General features: G+C 39.9%; 1 protein-coding gene across 1 annotated transcript in view; it reads left to right on the top strand.

The window, feature by feature from the left end:
• The first annotated feature begins 8,970 nt into the window (after positions 1–8,970).
• Positions 8,971–18,492, top strand: part of LOC113231122 (regulator of hypoxia-inducible factor 1-like) — a 57,268-nt gene continuing 47,746 nt past the window's right edge. Inside the window, exons 1-3 of the mRNA XM_026465292.1 lie at positions 8,971–9,044; positions 9,095–9,183; positions 11,535–11,674. Coding sequence (XP_026321077.1) covers positions 8,971–9,044; positions 9,095–9,183; positions 11,535–11,674 — 303 coding nt within the window. The remainder of the gene's footprint in view (positions 9,045–9,094; positions 9,184–11,534; positions 11,675–18,492) is intronic.

Genomic DNA, 18,492 nt, shown 5'->3' with positions numbered 1-18,492 from the left:
ATGACTACTGTGTTAGCAATAAGCTGGACCTTAACCCCTCTAAATGTTTCTCAATGACTTTTTCGCGTAAGTTTGATAATATATGTACCTCGTATAGCTTGAGAAACATTAATCTTCAACATAAGATAATGATGAAAGATCTAGGGGTCATTCATGATTCTAAGCTAATTTTTGATACTCATATAGATGCTATTGTTTCTCAAGCTATTAAGTCACTTGGATTCATAATACGGAATTCAGTCAGTTTCTCAAGACCTAAAACTCTCCGAATATTGTATTGTGCGTATGTACGTAGTAAATTGGAATATGCCTCCCAAATTTGGAATCCATGTTATCAAATTTATGTAGACAGAGTTGAACGAGTCCAGAAAAAATTTATGAAAATCTTGTGTTATAAAATGGGCAAGTCTTTTAATTCAATCGAATATCTACGTCTTTGTAAGGATCAACACATATTGCCTCTTATTACTCGCCGGAATATTGCTGATTTAGTGTATTTGTTTAACATCATAAATGGTGATGTCGACTGTCCCGAATTACTGAGTAGTATTGTGTTTAATATACCTACGCGTTCCATGAGATACTATCGTCCTGTTGCGGTTCCGCTGGCGAGGACTAAATATAGACAAAACAGTTTTCTGTATAGGGCTTGCAAGAATTTAAACGATGTGTTGAGCAGGATTGGACTTGATATTGACATTTTCAATTCTAATTCGAACTCATTAAAGCGTAAACTTGTGGACGCGTTTGTTTAACGGGTGATCATTTCGTGGCGCAGGTATTGGGATATATGTGGTTTGCATTGCGTACATGCATGCATATGTATATATGTGTGTATGTATGTATGTATATGTAGATATATATATAAGTATATATTAAGTGTATTTGTTACGTAATAATTTTATTTGTTGTGACTACTTTCTAAGTGCTCATTGTTTAGTTATTATATTATTATAAGCGAAAACCTTTATTTGGCTGTAATGTATTTGTTGATGTTTTTTAATTTTTTGTAAAGCTGTTGGTTTTCCATGAATAAATAAATAAATAAATAAATAAATAAATAAACGCATGAAGACTTTTTAAAGGCGCCAAAATCATTTCGGAGAGTGTAATGTGCCAACATTTATTGAACTTTCCAAAACAAGGAAATCGAGCACGCTTTGGAGTATTTACTCGATGCTAAAGGCCACGATCGAAACAAAAAAAAGATAAACACACAGAAGAATATTCCAAACTACACTTCTGGACACATCTATTGGCCCACCTTGTATTTTCAGTTTCGTTTGGTCCTAGCTAAAATTTTATATTAGGTCGAGCAAAAAGTTTTTATGCAGTTTTGAACCTGGCACATTCACAATTTCATTCAATAGTCTTTTTTTGAATTTCGAACACAGAATTTAAAGAAACAAAAGACAATTTGGAGCCTGTTTGTTGATATCAAACAATCGAATACTAAGAAAACTTGGTTTTATTGGTTTACTTGGATTTAATTCTTGAAAAAGTGATTGATATCTTTGGTTTTGCAACAAACATTACTTATTCTTAACATTAAGGTGAGGTTCTATCAATAATCTATGGATACTTCACCTGAAGTCGCCGCCCAAGCTGTGGCACTTATTCAGGCCGGACACAGCCAAAGAAACGTGAGTGCTCAACTTAATTTAAGTCGATCTGCGGTCCGAAATGTTTATCGGAGGTACCTAGAGACTGGCGGCTTTGTTCGTCGCCAAGGAAGGCCACGATCTCGGGTCACAACTGAAAGGCAGGATCGATTCATCGTGACGACCAGCTTGAGAAATCGTCACCTTACCTCCATTGAGATACAAAACCAACTTCGCGACTTCCACGGAGTATCTGTGAGTGCTCGAACTGTTCGGAGAAGGTTAAAAGAACGCGATATGGTACCACACAAGCCAGCTAATGGGCCCAAACTAACGCGAGCCCACCGAACAGCGCGCCTTCATTTCGCACGCAGTCATTTAAATTGGACACAGCAAGATTGGAGCCGTGTACTCTTTTCTGATGAGTCTAAAATTGTGTTACATGGCAATGATGGAAGGAAGAAGGTCTACCGACGTAAGGGAGAGCGTTTCGCATAATGCTGCTTTGAAGAGAGGGTTGCTTATGGCGGTGGCTCATGGACTGTCTGGGGCGGTATATCCGCGAGAGGCAAAACTCAACTTGAGGTTGTTACAGGACCACGGCTGCCAACATTAAATGCTGAAAGGTACATTCGTGAGTGCTTAGAACCTCACGTGATACCATACGCGGACTATGTGGGCCCAAATTTCCTTTTTATGCATGATAATGCAAGAGCCCATGCGGCCGGCATCGTCAGGGAATATCTTCGGGATGTGAACATCACAGTTATGGACTGGCCAGCCAGAAGCCCAGATATGAACCCCATTGAGCACATGTGGGACGAGCTAAAAAGACGTGTTAGGGCTCGTCAGCCAGTTGCCCAGACGATGCAGGAGTTGAAAACTGCCATAGAAGAGGAATGGGAGATGATCCCTCAAAATTTCATAGAGCGGTTGATAAACTCTATGCCTAATCGTATGAGAGCTGTGATAGATGCCCATGGAGGCAACACGCGTTATTAAATTAAACCTTTATTTGATAAAACATGTTTTTTATTCAAAAATCAATTGCCTTTAACAAGGCGCATATCCGATTTGTTAGGCGTAGCTCCATGTCGTATGGTATTCTGAATTCAAATTTAAAATTTTTTCTTTGACATTAATAAGTTCGTAAGGAACTTCAAACTTTTTGAGGATAATTTACTTTTACCCCTAAGGTATCTAAGACATATAGCTAGTTTGCTATCTTTTAATATTAAGGACGCTGTTATAGAAGATATAACACAGTCCCACGACAATGCTCCTACTTTAAGTAGCAACAGTATACATTTTACTAACCATAATTTAAACTAAAAAACACGACAACAGAAAAGTCTAATCGTTTCCATGTAGTACATCAAAATATTCAAGGCTTTTCTGGCAAAATATTAGAAATAAGTCTTTTTTTGCACGATATTTCCGTTGACGTGTTTTGTGTTACAGAACACTGGCTGAAAGATTACGAAGCCATTAACAATATAGAAAATTATGTAATAGTCAGTTCGTTCATAAGAAAGAGCTTAAGTAGAGGCGGATCCATGATTATTATTAAGCGTAACTTAAAATTTAAAGAGCGTAAGGATATCACAAATCTTTCTACTGAACGAACTATTGAGATTTCATGTGTGGAATTGGATCAGTTTGTCGTCTTATGTGTATACAGGCCCCCCTCTGCTAATTTTAACGAGTTTGAATTAATTATGGAAGACAGTTTAAAGCGGATTTTTCCAACCAAAAAAAACGTAGTAATATGTGGAGATTTCAATGTAAACCTGTTGGAAAACTGTTCTACTTCTGCAAGACTCATTAATTTATTTCAAAGTTTTAACTTGATTAATCTTTTTTTAGAACCAACTCGCATTACTGCCTCCTCTTCTACTTGTATTGATAACATCTTTTGTAACACAGACGCAGTGTCTAAATCAATAATAAATTGCTTAAGATCCGACCATAGTGGCCAATTGGCTTCTTTTAATTGTAAAATGAGCAAGAAGGTAGACCAATTTCTCTGCAGACCGATTACCACAGAACGAATAATTAGATTTCAAAATAATATCGGCAACAGTTTAAATTCCCTATCCCATATACCGGAGGATCCAAATACTTTATATAACACGATATTTGGTTTAATTAAAAATGAATTTGACAATATATTTAAATCGAAAACATTAACTTTCCATAGAGAGACTAAATTCAACGACTGGGCAACAGTAGGTATTCATAAGAGTAGGTCTCGTTTGTATGAGCTATATGCTATGAAAACTTATAATACTAATTCCAATTTCATAGAATATGTTAGAATTTATTCGAAAATATTTAAAAAAGTTTGTGTAGCTGCTAAGGTTAAGTTTCACAGCGACAAAATTAGACAATCGATAAATAAATCTAAAACTACTTGGAGCATAATAAATAAAGAGTCAGGCAGGGTTAAACTACACGATAGAGATATAGTTTTAGAATTAGACAGCAAACTTATAAAATCTAAAGATAAAGTAGCCCAAGCTTTTGAATCGTTCTTTTCGGAAATTGCTGTGAACACTACAAAATCATTAAATTCCTCCCCTTCACTTGCTATTGATCTCCTAAAGGAAAATGTTAACGTTTGTGGCAGTTTATTTAATTTTCGTCATGTTAATCCACAAGACATCATAAAAGCTTTTAAGTCAATACATGTTAAAAAAACTGAAGATCTCTGGGGCATATCAACTAAAGTTATAGACTCAGTTATTAATCTCATTTCCCCACAGTTAGCTGTAGCTTTCAATAGGTGCGTTGACGAAGGTGTTTTTCCCGATTTAATGAAATACAGCAAGGTTATTCCCTTATTCAAAAGCGGTAGGAAAGTTGATCCTAGCAATTATAGGCCCATTTCAATTTTACCAGCTTTAAGTAAAATATTCGAAAAGGTTCTGCTAACTCAATTACTGTCCTATTTCGGTAGGAATCATATTTTTCATAGTGAACAATACGGGTTTACTAGTGGTAGATCGACTAGCGATGCGGGGGTAGCGTTACTAAAACACATCTTTGATGCTTGGGAAAGGTCCCAGAACGCTATTGGTGTTTTCTGTGACCTCTCAAAGGCATTTGATTGCGTTGATCATAATACTCTTATTAGTAAGCTGGAACATTACGGTGTAAATGGCAAGGCGTCGAAACTTGTCTCGTCATATCTCAACGGTAGAATTCAGAAAGTAGGCATAAATGGAGCGACTTCTTTGGGTTCTCCAGTAAAAATGGGTGTTCCGCAGGGCTCAATACTTGGACGTTTTTATTTCTGATTTATATTAATGATCTGCCATTCTTTGTTAAGGACCATTGCGAAATAGTGTTGTTTGCTGATGACACATCCTTGATTTTTAAAACAGACAGACATGACATTAACTATGACCGTATTAATGATACCCTCTCTAAAGTAGTTTATTGGTTTAATGCTAACAATTTATTGCTTAATGCCAAGAAGACAAAATGTGTTAAATTTGAATTACCTAACGTAAAATCGACTAGTCCAAGCATAGAAATAAACGGAGAAAAGTTAGACCTTGTTAATAAAGCAGTCTTCTTGGGAGTGACCTTAGATAGTAAACTTCAGTGGTTTCCACATATATCGTCCCTGGCCAGCAGATTAAGCTCCGCTGCATACGCAGTCCGCAGAATACGTGAGCTTACCGATGTTAGTACTGCTAGACTAGTTTACTTTAGTTACTTCCATAGTATAATGTCCTACGGGATTCTCATGTGGGGTAAAGCGGCAGATATTCAAACCATATTTGTATTGCAAAAACGAGCGATTCGTTCTGTGTACCGTCTAGGCTCTCGGGTATCTCTCAGAGAAAAGTTTAAGGAGACTGGTATCATGACTGTGGCATCACAGTACATTTACTCAAATATTTTATATGCCCGTAAAAATATACATAATTTCAATAAGAAAGAAGATATCCATAATATTAACCTTAGAGCTAAGTCCAAACTCATGGTACCACGATTTCGTTTAACCAAGGTAAACAACTCTTTTATGGGGAACTGTATACGTTTTTACAATAAGATTCCGGAGCATATATTAAGTTTATCATTTCCTAAGTTTAAAAAGTACATTAAAAATATTTTGATCGAAAAAGCATATTACAAAATTGAAGACTACGTGTTAGATAAAGATGTATGGAAAGACGACATGGCTCCAGAATCCACACAAATTTGATTCAAAATGTATTCCATAGCATTTAAGTTTATTTGAAAAGAGCAATCCCTAGAGTTTCTTGCTCGTTCTTCTCAGGGAGGTCAGCGTAGTGAACGAGCAGTACCTTAAATGTGACGTTTTCAAGTGTAAATTTATTTTACCTATGGAATAAATCATCTTTGACTTTGACTTTGACTTTGAAAACAATACGATCGAAAAAGATGGTAAAATGTATCAGGTTTAAAACTGCATCAACAGTTTTTGTTCAATCTAGCAATCATATTTCGGTAGGGGCCACCGAAACCTAAACTCTAAGGTGGGCCAATAGATGTGTCCAGAAGTGTATTAGCGTTTTTGAAAACAATATCGAGTGACCACAAATAGAAAAAAATCAAGAATTTTCACCTTCAAGAAATTTTAACGATTCTCCAACGATGCGCCGGACCCCGAATTTCTTGGTAAAAAAGTAAGTATTTAAGCTATTGTACTAAAGGGTTTTTCAATAAGGGCGGGTAGATGTTGAAATGGAATAAAACAAGCTGTGTGTGAGGTATTAACAAAATTATTACATATATATTTGAAAGGCCCATGTATGCCATTAAGTATGGAATATGACATCATGCTAATGCCCGCTTCGGCTTCTTACGATGGCACGAATCCGAGTGGTCCAATTTTCAATGACTCTTCCGCATAGATCGGGCTGAATTTTAGCGATGGCCTGTGTTATGTTCACCTTTAGGGCATCGGTCGATTGCGGTTTACTTGCATAGACCTGCAACTTCAAGAAACCCCTCAGGAAAAAGTCTAGCGGGGTCAAATCGCATGACCTTGGTGGCCAATTCACATCACCCCTGCGAGAGATAACCTTATCCTCAAATCGTTCATGCAGAATGTCAATCGTGACGTCCGCTGTGTGCCACGTAGCGTTCCTGCTGGAACCACATGTCGTCTAGGTCCATATGGTTCAATTTGGGCCATAAGAAATTGGTTATCATCGTTCTGTAGCGCTCGCCGTTGACGGTGACCGCCTCACCAACGTCGTTTTCAAAAAAGTACGGACCAATGACGCCGCCGGCCCAAAATCCACACCAAACGGTAACTTTTTGAGGATGCATTATCACCTGGTGAGCCTCGCGTGCGTTGGTGTCGCCCCATATATGGCAATTTTGCTTGTTAATACAGCCATTCATCCAAAAATGCGCCTCGTCACAAAAGATGATTTTTCGGCCAAAATTGGGGTCCTCTTCCAAACGATTTGAAACCCAGTCAGCGAACAAACGGCGTTGTCTATGGTCATGAACTTTGAGCTCCTGGGTCAGTTGGATCTTGTACGGGTGTAGGCCCAAGTCCCGACGCAAAATTCGCCAAGTTGAAGTCTGCGAAAGGCCGAGTTCTTGTGCACGGCGAGGAATCGACTGCCTCGGGTTCTGCTTTACACTTTCACGGACCGCACCGATGTTCTCGGCCGATCTTGCGTTCCTTGAACGTACGGGTGTTGGCTGATTGTTTACTGAACCGGTGGTCTCAAATTTGGCCACCAAACGTTGAAGAGTCGACTGTGAAGGGCCACCACGTCTACCGTAAAATGGGCGCAATGCGCGCAACGTTTGCATTAACGAACACTCATTTTGATAATAAAGTTTTATCATTTGAACGTGCTGTTCAATCGTGTAACTTGCCACGATGATTTGGCATAAGCAACTGAATAATAAACAAAAGATTTCATAGATGTCACCACAACAAAATGGTCGCCACGGGCCGCCAAAATCTACCCGCGCCAATTGAAAAACCCTTTACTAACTGTAATACTAACTGGTAAAAAGCCTGGACTATCCAGCTAAAAAGTAGCAAATTTTGTTAACTTCGGTTCAGGTGGGTTCACCGCGAAGAGATTTCGTCATTCTCCTTTTTGCGACTTTCGCCTTTCGGATAACACAATTTTCTTTAAATTACATAAGTAGGTATATTCTTTACTTACTGACTATGTTTCTTTGTGAACCTACCTAAATTTAAGCTTAATTACACAATACAAGAACGTACAAAATGGCAATGTTGCAGGTTGTCCTTGTTATTGTCATTAGTGGAGCGTGCCGGACTAATGAACTAACTTGTCTTACTACAAGAAACATCGAAAAACACTATGGAAAGCACAAAAATTGGCAGTTTGCCACGAGAAATTGCAACTTTTCTTGGGCTGACTGAACCAGAGCTATACACGGGGCATTGTTTTAGGTGGATGTCGGCCACACTTTTGGCTAACTCAGGCGCTGACCTGGCTACGCTTAAGTGATACGTGGGCTGTGGAATTCCAGTACCGTGACAGAAGGTTTCATAGAAGATTACATAGAAAATAAATTAAAAATATGTAAGAGCATTATTGGAGGCATTACATTAAAGCAGCCTTATGCAGCTTTTTGGTCTCGTCTTTCAACCGCCAAAGATAGTCCTGAATCGCCTGCAAATCTTTCTCATTCTCCAACATTCACCGTTATGGATTCGAATGTCATTGGGCCACGTTCTCCAAATTTGCCAAACAATTTACTAAGTAATAGTACACAAGTCTCAAGCACAAGCATTACAGACCCAAAAAAAAAGTGACTATCAATATTACCAACTAATAAGTAATTATTAATGTACCATTTTTAAGTATGCATGAATAAAACTGATTTTTTATAGTTCAACCGTTTTTCTTTCTTCTACCACTTTCGCTATAGTGAGATGAAAAGTTATGTGTTGTTTTGCGTCTCGTGCCTTGAAACCCTTGCTACGGTCAGGAATCTAATATTGAACTTTTCTTTCAATCTTAAAATCCTGCGCTTGCTCAGGTTTCAATACAAGCACTCAAACAAATAACCATTGAAGTTTCGAAATACGATTTTCGACGGATCGAGGCTGAAAATTGCGATAATGTTAAAAACTTCCCTAAAATTTGAGTAGCAGTAAAGTTCTTTGCTCCGAAGCTCGGACACTGACCTTGAGAGAGGAAAATAAGTTGTTAGTGGCGGAAAGACAAATGATACGGAAAATTCTGGGACCGACTCAAAGGGAGGATGCTTCAGGATGGGAGCTGGAGGGCAAGAAAGAACCTTGAGATTGAACATCTAACTACCGGGCCCAATATTGTGAGAGAAACAAAAGTTGCGAGACTCCGCAGGCCGCAGGGACGTGGAGAGAATGGGAGAAGATAGTGCCGCAAAGAGGACTTATTTGAGACAACCGAAAGGATGCCGACCGGTCGGACGCCACAGGTACCGCTGGAGTGATGAAGCCTGAAAGATCTCAAGGACCTCGGTGCTAGTGGCTGGAAGGAGCAGGCTCAGGACCGGGAGGAGTGCCAGAATCTGGTGTCGGAGGCCAAGACCCATTTAGGGTCACTGCGCCACCGAAGTAAGTAAGTAAAAAAAAGCTCCTTGTAAGCTCTCCCAGGGAAGTACTGCCACCTTACCTATTTCTGCCGCCAAGTAGTAATGTGAGCATTACTGCGTTCCGGTTTTGATATTTTCCGGTTCCGGGTAAGGATGCTGATGAAATTACAGGTACATGAAACTTGTGAACTTATGCTTCAAGGTGACGGGCGCAGTGTATTCTTCACTTGTAAGTCATGTAAATGATAGGTAGGTGTTATTATATACTTTATTAGCGGAGCGGCAACCCTATTCTAAAAGTTTCCTTAGTTTCACGTCAAATATTTTGTGAATTTTATAATATTAAATTTTTATATGCGGTTTGATGCCCAAACATGACCACCGGTATTGGCGAAAGAAATATAACGCTACAGTACCTTCTAGGCAAGCGTATAAAGGTGCGATGGCCACGTCTAACATCTACACTTCCATATTTTCAGCTGTGCGATTAACATGACGAAAGGATGTTTCAAATTCCCTCTATGTGTATGAAAACAAAATTAACTTAAATTTTTTGATGGAGCTCTGTCGTCATCAGATTATGGATATCTTCAACTACTATCAACCAGTTTTTTTTACGTCTGTCCTTATATCTGTTAGTTTTCCTGTTCTTGTCCTTTGCTTTTTTTGCTTTGCATACTTCACTTATAAATATTTGTGATACGAATATTTTGATACTGTTAGCACGTACTTCGTGAGGTTAAGCCTCTTAAGTACTTTGATATTATTTCCGCACCTTCCAACAAGCATTAAAATTAAAAAATAAATTATAAAAGCAAGAAATAATTTGAGTAAATGAAATAAACTTTTGAAATTATAAATAAATAAAGTTTTGATTGTACATGCGGCGTTTAAGTGAAATCTTCTTGTTTCTTCACAAGATAGAATAAAATAAATTTAATTTAAAAATCCTAAAAGTATTTGCTGGTGACTTTGTGTTAAGTTGTTAACATTAATTCTGTAGCAAATTATAAAAAATATTCGACATTTTGTGATTTTTTTTACAAAGTTTGAAAAAGAATTTCATCGCGAGTGAACATGGAAGTGTATGTGTCGTTTATTGCATTTCTTGCGTGTATTAATGTCGTATTTTGTGTGTATACTTCAAAAGGACAGTTAAACGGCAAGTACCTACATAACATATTTCCAAATACTCTTGGGAGAACAAGTTCAGCCATTTCTATATCCGAATACATCTATTTACAATTATTTTAAATAAATCTACAATCTGTCCGTAGAGAGAGGTCTACTGGATTTTTCCTCGGCTGAATATCATTGAATTGTCGCTGATTAAGACCAAACTTTTCAGTTTCATTTTGTTTTTCTAACGATACGTGAAAATAAAGCCTATATTAATTTATTGATAAATTACGGGACCCATTAGAGGAACCAAGAGACGGACCAACAGTCCGAAAGGTAAATTATCAATCAATAAATGATTGTGGCTACAATTTGATAAATTTATCAAATAAGTAATATGGTATAGACTACAATGAAATAAATTTATCAGTAAATTAATATGGTCTAGCTACATTTTCATGCGTCGTTAGAAAAACAAAATAAAAGTGCAAAGTTTGGCAGTTAACTTAATCGGTGTGTTGTTACGCGAATGTGAAGAAATTCCACCTCTATGGGTGTCAAATTAGGGAATGCATCCGGTTTATTGGATTTCACCCGCTTTCCGTTAACCGAATTCAATGAAACTTGGCAAATACTTAGATGTAATTCCACAAACTCAGTTCTTTTAATAAAAATGTTATAATTATTAATTATTAACGTAAACTAAAGACTTATCAATACAATTGTGGACCTTATTATGTTGTCTGAAATATAAATACATAAAATAATACTTAGAGATGTAGTTCTACAAAATTCTGAAGTCGGTGTTTTTAATAAAAATGTTATAATTTTTTTTAACGCACACACTCTACATAGCCCCAGACTAGGGAAACCCTGTCTCACAGGTGCCATGGACAGATACATAGACAATCACAAATAACACCCAAATTCACGAGAGAAATAAATGTAGGCCATACAAATATTTCTCCCGGCCGGGGAATCGAACCTGGGACCTCGGCGTGGCAGTCATGGCAACCGTTCGGCCACAGAGGCAGTTAAATTATTAAGTATTAACGTAGACTTAAGACTCATCAACACAATTGTGGGCCTTATTATGTTGTCTGAAATGTAAATAAATAAAATAAACATCGTTCGAAATGAATGATTGTTGGGGCCAGCTTCCAAACGCGTTTGGCGCTGCCTGCTTCGGTTTAAGGGGCTAAACATCTAACCCGCTATTAAACTGACTGCAATTACTTCAATTTGTTATTTCAGAGTCGGAATACGCGCGCATGCCACCCCTGTTTCAGTACGACAACTACGAGTCATGCTTGAGGCGTCCGGGAGGCCTCTACTGCACCACCAAATTTGACTTGGTCGCTGATGAACCTAACGAATTGTATGACCTTATACAGGTACGTGTACTTACAAGCGAGTGTGAACCGAACCGGCTCACAGGTACAGTAAACAAACAAAACTCAGTCTCAGGCATGCAGGGGGCAATCGAAAGTGCCTATTGGCGTGGACACATGTCGACTCACCTTTGCACGTTGACAAGCCATACAAGTCCGAGCCCAGTTTCGATAATCTTTCCTGATTACCATATTATTGCCATACGAATCTTTCGGTTACGAATTTAACAGTCGCAGAGGCGCCGGGATGACTTAAAGAATGGAGACACCTGCTTTCGGAACTTTTTTGTGACAAATGGTCTAGGAGTCGGTGTGCTGACATCGCAGTACAATGGTGAGAGACTTCCAGGGTAATCTATTTTTCTGATTCGGAGAGCCGAGCTGTCTGATAGATAGTGGGTCAGTTCTGAATCATTGCCTTGTGCTTTGGCGAGGTCTGTGAGACATATTGGTCTACTAAGTTCTTCGACGCGAGACAAAAATCGGCTACAGTATTATTCCAGTCGGCGATGTGTCGGATGTCCAAATGTCTGAACTGTCTGGGCGAGCAATTACGTTTCATTTCGTGAAAGGCGTAACTGATCGGCTTGTGGTCTGTGTAAACTGTAAAATGCCTCGCCTCGAGCATGAGTCGAAAATATTTTATTGCCTCGTAGATGGCAAGAATTTCTCGATCGTACGGTGAGTATTTTTGTTGACATGTGCTCAGCTTTCGGGAAAAGAACGCGAGTGGCTGCTACGAGTTATGTTTTAGCTGTTGTAAGACAGCTCCAATTGCTGTGTCTGAAGCGTCTGTCACCAACGCCAGCTTGGCATGACAATCTGGGTGTGCCAGAAGGCTGGCTGCTTTGGAGATACTTTCTTTCGTGTCTTGCTGTAAGCTTTCAAGGCCTCGCCGGTTAAGTTAATTGGCATGGAGCCTTTAACCGACCCCGCGAGAAGGGCATTGAGAGGTGCTTGAGTTTACGCGGCGCCGGGTAAGAAGCGCCTGTAAAAGTTGGCCATGCCGAGGAACCTCCGAAGGGATCTTACGTCCTTGGGCGGCTGGAAATCGCGTATGGCTTACACTTTTTCGTCTAATGTTCCGGTTTCGTTCTCCGAGATGCGATAACCTAGGAAGGTTACCTGGAAAACCCCGAAAACGCACTTTGATACATTTATTACAATGTCTTCGAAGTCTGGTGAACACTGGCTAGGTGAATTTCCTGCTTGAATTCGTTTCCACTGAACACAAGAAAGTCATCTAAATAGCAATAGATGGAATCCAGTCCGCGCATCATTTCATCCACGAATCTTTGGAATGTCTGACCTGCGTTACGTAGTCCGAACGTCATAACAGGAAATTCTAACACTCCGAATGGCGTGGTAATTGCCATTTTTAGCACGTCGTCTGGGTTGACCGGTATCTGGTTGCACGCTTTAACAAGGTCGATGGTTGAAATGAATACGACAGCCGGCGATATTGTGGGCGAAGTCATGTATATGCCGAATAGGGTACATGTCCGGGATGGTTCGGTTGTTAAGTTGCCTATAGTAACCGCAAGGCCACCATCCGTTGTTATTCGTTTGTGCCAGGTGCAAAGGAGACGACCAAGGACTTTCAGAAGGTCTAGTTGTGCCGTTGGCTAGCATAGCTTCGAATCTTCTTTAGCGATTTTAAGCTTATCTGGAGCTAAACGCCTAGGTGCACAAGACACTGGAGGGCCGGGTGTAGTACGGATGTGGTGTTGTATGTTGTGAGGTATGGTGCGTTGTGTACCAGCTTGCCGCGTAATTTCGGGAAATGTATTCGACAACATAATATGGTACTTTGAGTCACCTGTCAGAACCTTAACGGAAAGTATATAGTTAGCGTTACGAGCCTGTGAAGCTAGTGTAGAAAGAGAAGGGTGTTATCAATTAACTTTTGGTTTTTACAGTCAACTATTAAATTATACAAACACAAAAAATCAACACCAATAATGGGCTTAGTAATATCAGCCACTACAAACCGCCATGGATGGCAACGACGAAGCCCGAGGTCCAGGTTGAGGTACGCGTAGCCGTAGGTATTGATAGTGATCTCGTTGGCGGCGATAAGTTTATAACATGTAGCACGACGTTCTCGTAGCAGGGACCGAGGGAAAACGCAGAGATTGCTGCCGGTTCAACCAAAAGCTGGGTCCTCGTTCTGCGATCCGTCACGAAGAGGCGACCTGGATTGGCGGGGCAATCGTCCGTCGCCATTATCGACTGCCCTTGTTGTTTTCCGCCTTGTGGTTACACGGTTTCTGGCATTTCTGTGCCCTCGACTCAAATTTTTCATGGTACCAACAAATAGGATAGCGTCGGTAGCTAGAGGCTGATCGGGATCGGGACCCGCTGCGTGAAGCTGGGCGATCGAATGATCTTGAGCAATCCGCTGTCCGCGATGAACGTGTGTGCTCGTTAAGTTTCACCGCGAGACGCTCTGCCATTTTCCTAAGTTCATTTTAATTTCATTGCCGGACGATGAGGCTTCCTGAATGTAGTCTGCTAGATGAGCTAGTTGTTCCAGGGAATGTGTAGGCTGGGATGCCAGCACCGTTTGTATACTTCTTGGTAGACGGTTGCTCCAGATCGTCCGCAAAAACTCTTCTGGAACACTCGGTCCTGCCAAATCTTGTAGATGGCGCAAGAATTGTGACGCCTTTCTGTCTCCCACTCCTCGTGGGTCAAGAGTTGTATGACCTTTTTTTCGTGCGAGGCAGTAAGTCGCCGGGTGAGCTCGCCCTTGATCTTCGTCTTTATTTGTAAGCGGAGGATTAATGATGATGTATATATCTATGTAAATATGATGATGTGTTTATCTCTTTTCACTTATTTTTTGCAGTCGGGTTTTTGTTTTTAAAAATAATTTACTTTATTTATATCTTTTTACTTTATTATGGAACAAATTTTCCGGCAAAGTATAATAATATAACAATAATAAGAAGATAGCAATATTAAGGCGCAGTATTTTCCGTGTAATGCCGACCACGAGATGCGAAATTCTTCAAATTGTTCGCAATCCAGGCGTAAAGTTACAATACGCTCCATTATACTTGATCGCAGCTCTTCATTTTTTATATTTGAACTAATTCGCACACTCCAATATAAATGATTATGAAACACTAGTCAGTCTAATGCCATTTTAATTTTGTCAATATCCACCGAGAACTTTCTGTTAGTAGTTACATTTTCCAATATCTCTGTGACAATACTTATTCCTGCACTTGCTGCATTAATTGAAAGCAAACGTACTACCTTTGTAAAAGGTTTTACGCAGCCAAAGAGACGCAGCTCCATCTCAGAGAGACAATCTATCTCTGGTGGTACAGGTACAACAGTAATGTTATTCCAAAAAGAATTAGATGGGCACTGATTTTTAACAATTTGGTGGCGCATCTATTGCAACAATTAATACGATCAGGAGCAGTTGGTGGTATGGTCGTTATAGAAGTAGGTGGGATACTATTCAATTGTTGCTTATACAAAAGTTTAACATCTAACGACACCTCATATGTCAAAATCCATCAAGGAGTTTAGGCTGTACAGCGTGACATAGAAATAGACATACATACATTATTATTATTTATGAGCTGAGCAAAGGCCTCCCTTCTCTCCACGCCTCTCTGTTTTGTGCCACTGAGGTCCAGTCCTTTAGGTGCGCGTCTACCTCGTCTCTCCTATGACGCTTTGGCCTGCCCATTGTCTTTTTCTATTTTTGGGGATTCATTCTGTGGTGGCCTTCGCTCACGACTCGTCTGGTATGCGGCAGACGTGACCCACCCAGTCCCATTTTAGTTTACTGGCTTGTTGGCCTACATCTGCGGTTCGTCTTTTGGAGCGCAAATCACTGTTCCTAATTCGGTCTGACAATTTGACTCCCAGGGTGTCGCGCTCCATAGCTCGTTGGCAGACCCCAAGTTTGAACTTTTGCCGTGCTGTCAGTGACCAGGTTTATGCGCCGTAGGTGAGGATGGGTAGAATACACACGTCCATGAGTTTTTTTTTTGTTTTGAGCGTGTGTGGTAAGTCGCCTTTCATCAGATGTTTCATCGACCAATGGCCCTTCCAGGCGTTTTCAGTGCGTCTTCTGATTTCAGCACCTTGTCTGCTCTGAAAGGATACTAATTGGCCTAGATACAAGTACTCATGCACATACTCAATTCCCCCGTCTCCTACCTGTATCTTGTGTTCTGTGGAGTTGGTCATGAGTTTGGTCTTCGACCTGTTCATGTAGAGTCTAACCTTGAGGCTTGCGGTGTTGAGTTGGTTTAACATTATATCGAGTTCGGCAGCTGAGGAAGAGAAGAGAACAATGTCGTCGACGAAACGTAGATTAGTCAATATTTTTCCACTGACGTCAATGCCCCTCCCCATCCAGCTGGGTGTTAGGGTCTTGAACACCTCTTCCAAAGTAGGATTAAAAAATTTTGTGGGTCACCTTGTTTTACTCCTCGCTGTATTTTAAAAGCTGGACCTGTGGATTCGAATTTGATGGCTGCTGTGCTATTGCGGTATATTTCTTCTAGAAGTTGTATATATATTGCAGGAATGCCCTGGTTTTTTAGAGCTTCGAAAATGGCTAAATGCTCAAGACAGTCGAAGGCTTTTGAATCGACAAAGGCTAGGTAAAGTGGTAGGTGGTATTCCGAATATTTCTCAATAACTTGATTTAGAGACTGAAGATAGTCCATAGTAGAGAGGCCACAGCGAAAACCTGCCCGTTCTGGTGGTTGGTGTTGGTCCCGTAAGCCTGATATTCGGCTCTCTATTACCTTAATAAAGTCTTTATATATGTGGGAAATGAAGTTTATTGGTCGGTAATTACCTATCTCTGTTTTGTCGCCTTTTTTATGGAGCAATATTATGTTGGAGTGGCAGAAGTGGGAAGGCAAGATGCCAGTGCGCAAGATCGAATTAAAGAAATTTATTATATGCGGGTTCAGAACAGGTTCACCTATTTTTAAAGCCTCACTAGTGACGCCGTCATCCCCGGGAATCTTTCCGTATTTGAGGCTGCTTATTGCACGATGTACTTAAAGTCCTGTAATGGGTGGTACATTTGTTGGACATGCGTAATTGATATTGATGTCAGGTTGACCCGCATCTGAGGCTGAATTATTAGGAGTGTAAAGGATTTGGTAGAAACTTGTGCATTCATGTAAGATTTTTCTTTTATCCCATTGTTTTACCCCATTTTTATCTTTAATTTGTGTAATTGAAGTTTTTCCCGTCTGTGCTCCCCTCATAGCTATTCTTAGAGATTTATTTTTACCTAAAGCAATTTTTACCTATTCTACATTAAAATTTCTTATATCCTTGCATATGTTTCGTTTTACTTCTTTATCTTTTTCCTTATGCTCTCGCGTGTACAAAGTTAGTTGCTGTCGTTCTTCAATAAGATTTTTGTTCCACTAGTTAGTTTATTAGTTTTGATTTACGGCTTTGAATAATATTAGTGTACTGTGATTGAGAGTCTTCACAGTGTTTAGAATCTAGAAGGGCAAAGCTATTTTTTAGGTTCAACAAACTGCTCGTTGTTGCTGATTAAAGTGGCTTTATCTATTTTTATGATTGTTTGTTTAATCATTAAGAGTCTTTGGATTTTGAAGTTAAATTTGATTGTGCAACGCAGTGGTCTGTGGTCTGAACTGAGTTTAATATCATTTTGGGCTTCTACATTTCTAACAATATTCTTATTGGAGGTAAGACAAAAGTTAATTTAAATTTTTGGTGGTTATATCTGGGGAAAACTAATTCCAGGGTCGATGTGGTTTTTTATAGAAAAAGCTGTTACTTAAACTCAAACCTTGTCCGAACGCAGTTTAAGAGTCGCCCTCCTCGGATATTTCTGATGCCAGTTCCTAGTGGACCAAGAAAGGTGTCGAGGTCTTGCCTCAAGCCTACTTTAGCGTTAAAATCCCCGAGCACCACCGTCCAAGTCCCTTTACCGTCGTCGCATGCTTTGTCAAGCAGGTCATAAAATTCCTCGACTTCGTCATCAGGCCATGCAGATATTGGCGCATGGGCTTCAACTATAGTGGGAGCAGTTTTACTGTTGACATGGAATTTTAAAACAGCTATTCTATCAGAGTAAGCGATAAACTCTTGGATGTTGGTTTTCCACTTTTTTGCAACTAAAAAGCCTATATTGTACCGGCCGCCTGACTATTGTAAAAGAATATGTTTTCATTACGCTCCAGTGTATTTTCTCCTTCTCGTCTCACTTCTGCTATGCCCACAACATCCCAGTTGATGTGTTCGATAGCGTTCTCTAGCTCTACCAGTCTTCTGTCCGTATAGTTTTGACATTATAGGTTAGAATGTTGAGCTTTTCGGTGTCCCTTTTCACAGCCTGAGTCGCTTGACAGTTTGAGACCCTCACCCGGAGATTCATCTCTCCCCTGACCGTAAGAGTTATCAACATAGACTCCCGCGTCGCCGGGCACTTGGGGACATTGTATATTTGTGCGATTCATGAAGAAAGGGGTTTGGACCGTGACCCATCACGCTGGTTCAGTGCGGGTTGGTGGGTAGGATGTCAGAGCCTTGTCCGTTGGACAGCAGGGAGTACCACTTGCAGGTAAGGTTGGCTTGGGTCTCGAAGATGGAGGTGGGACCCCTTACTCCCCATACATACATACACTCAAAAAACATAACCTACTTCTGACTCAGTCGGGTAATGTTTTGACTTTGACTTTGAAATATCTTTTTATTAAAGAAAATAATAATATGAAAATCCGAAACACAAAAGTGGTTACTGTTCGTTATCCTTAGTAGACAGAACAATGCTTTCGTGGACTTTTTTGTTGATC

Source organism: Hyposmocoma kahamanoa, unplaced genomic scaffold (assembly GCF_003589595.1).
Source record: "Hyposmocoma kahamanoa isolate Upper Pololo Valley unplaced genomic scaffold, ASM358959v1 64, whole genome shotgun sequence".
NCBI lineage: Eukaryota > Metazoa > Arthropoda > Insecta > Lepidoptera > Cosmopterigidae > Hyposmocoma > Hyposmocoma kahamanoa.
Note: the sequence above shows the minus strand (reverse complement) of the source record. Positions and strands in the feature narration are given on the sequence as shown.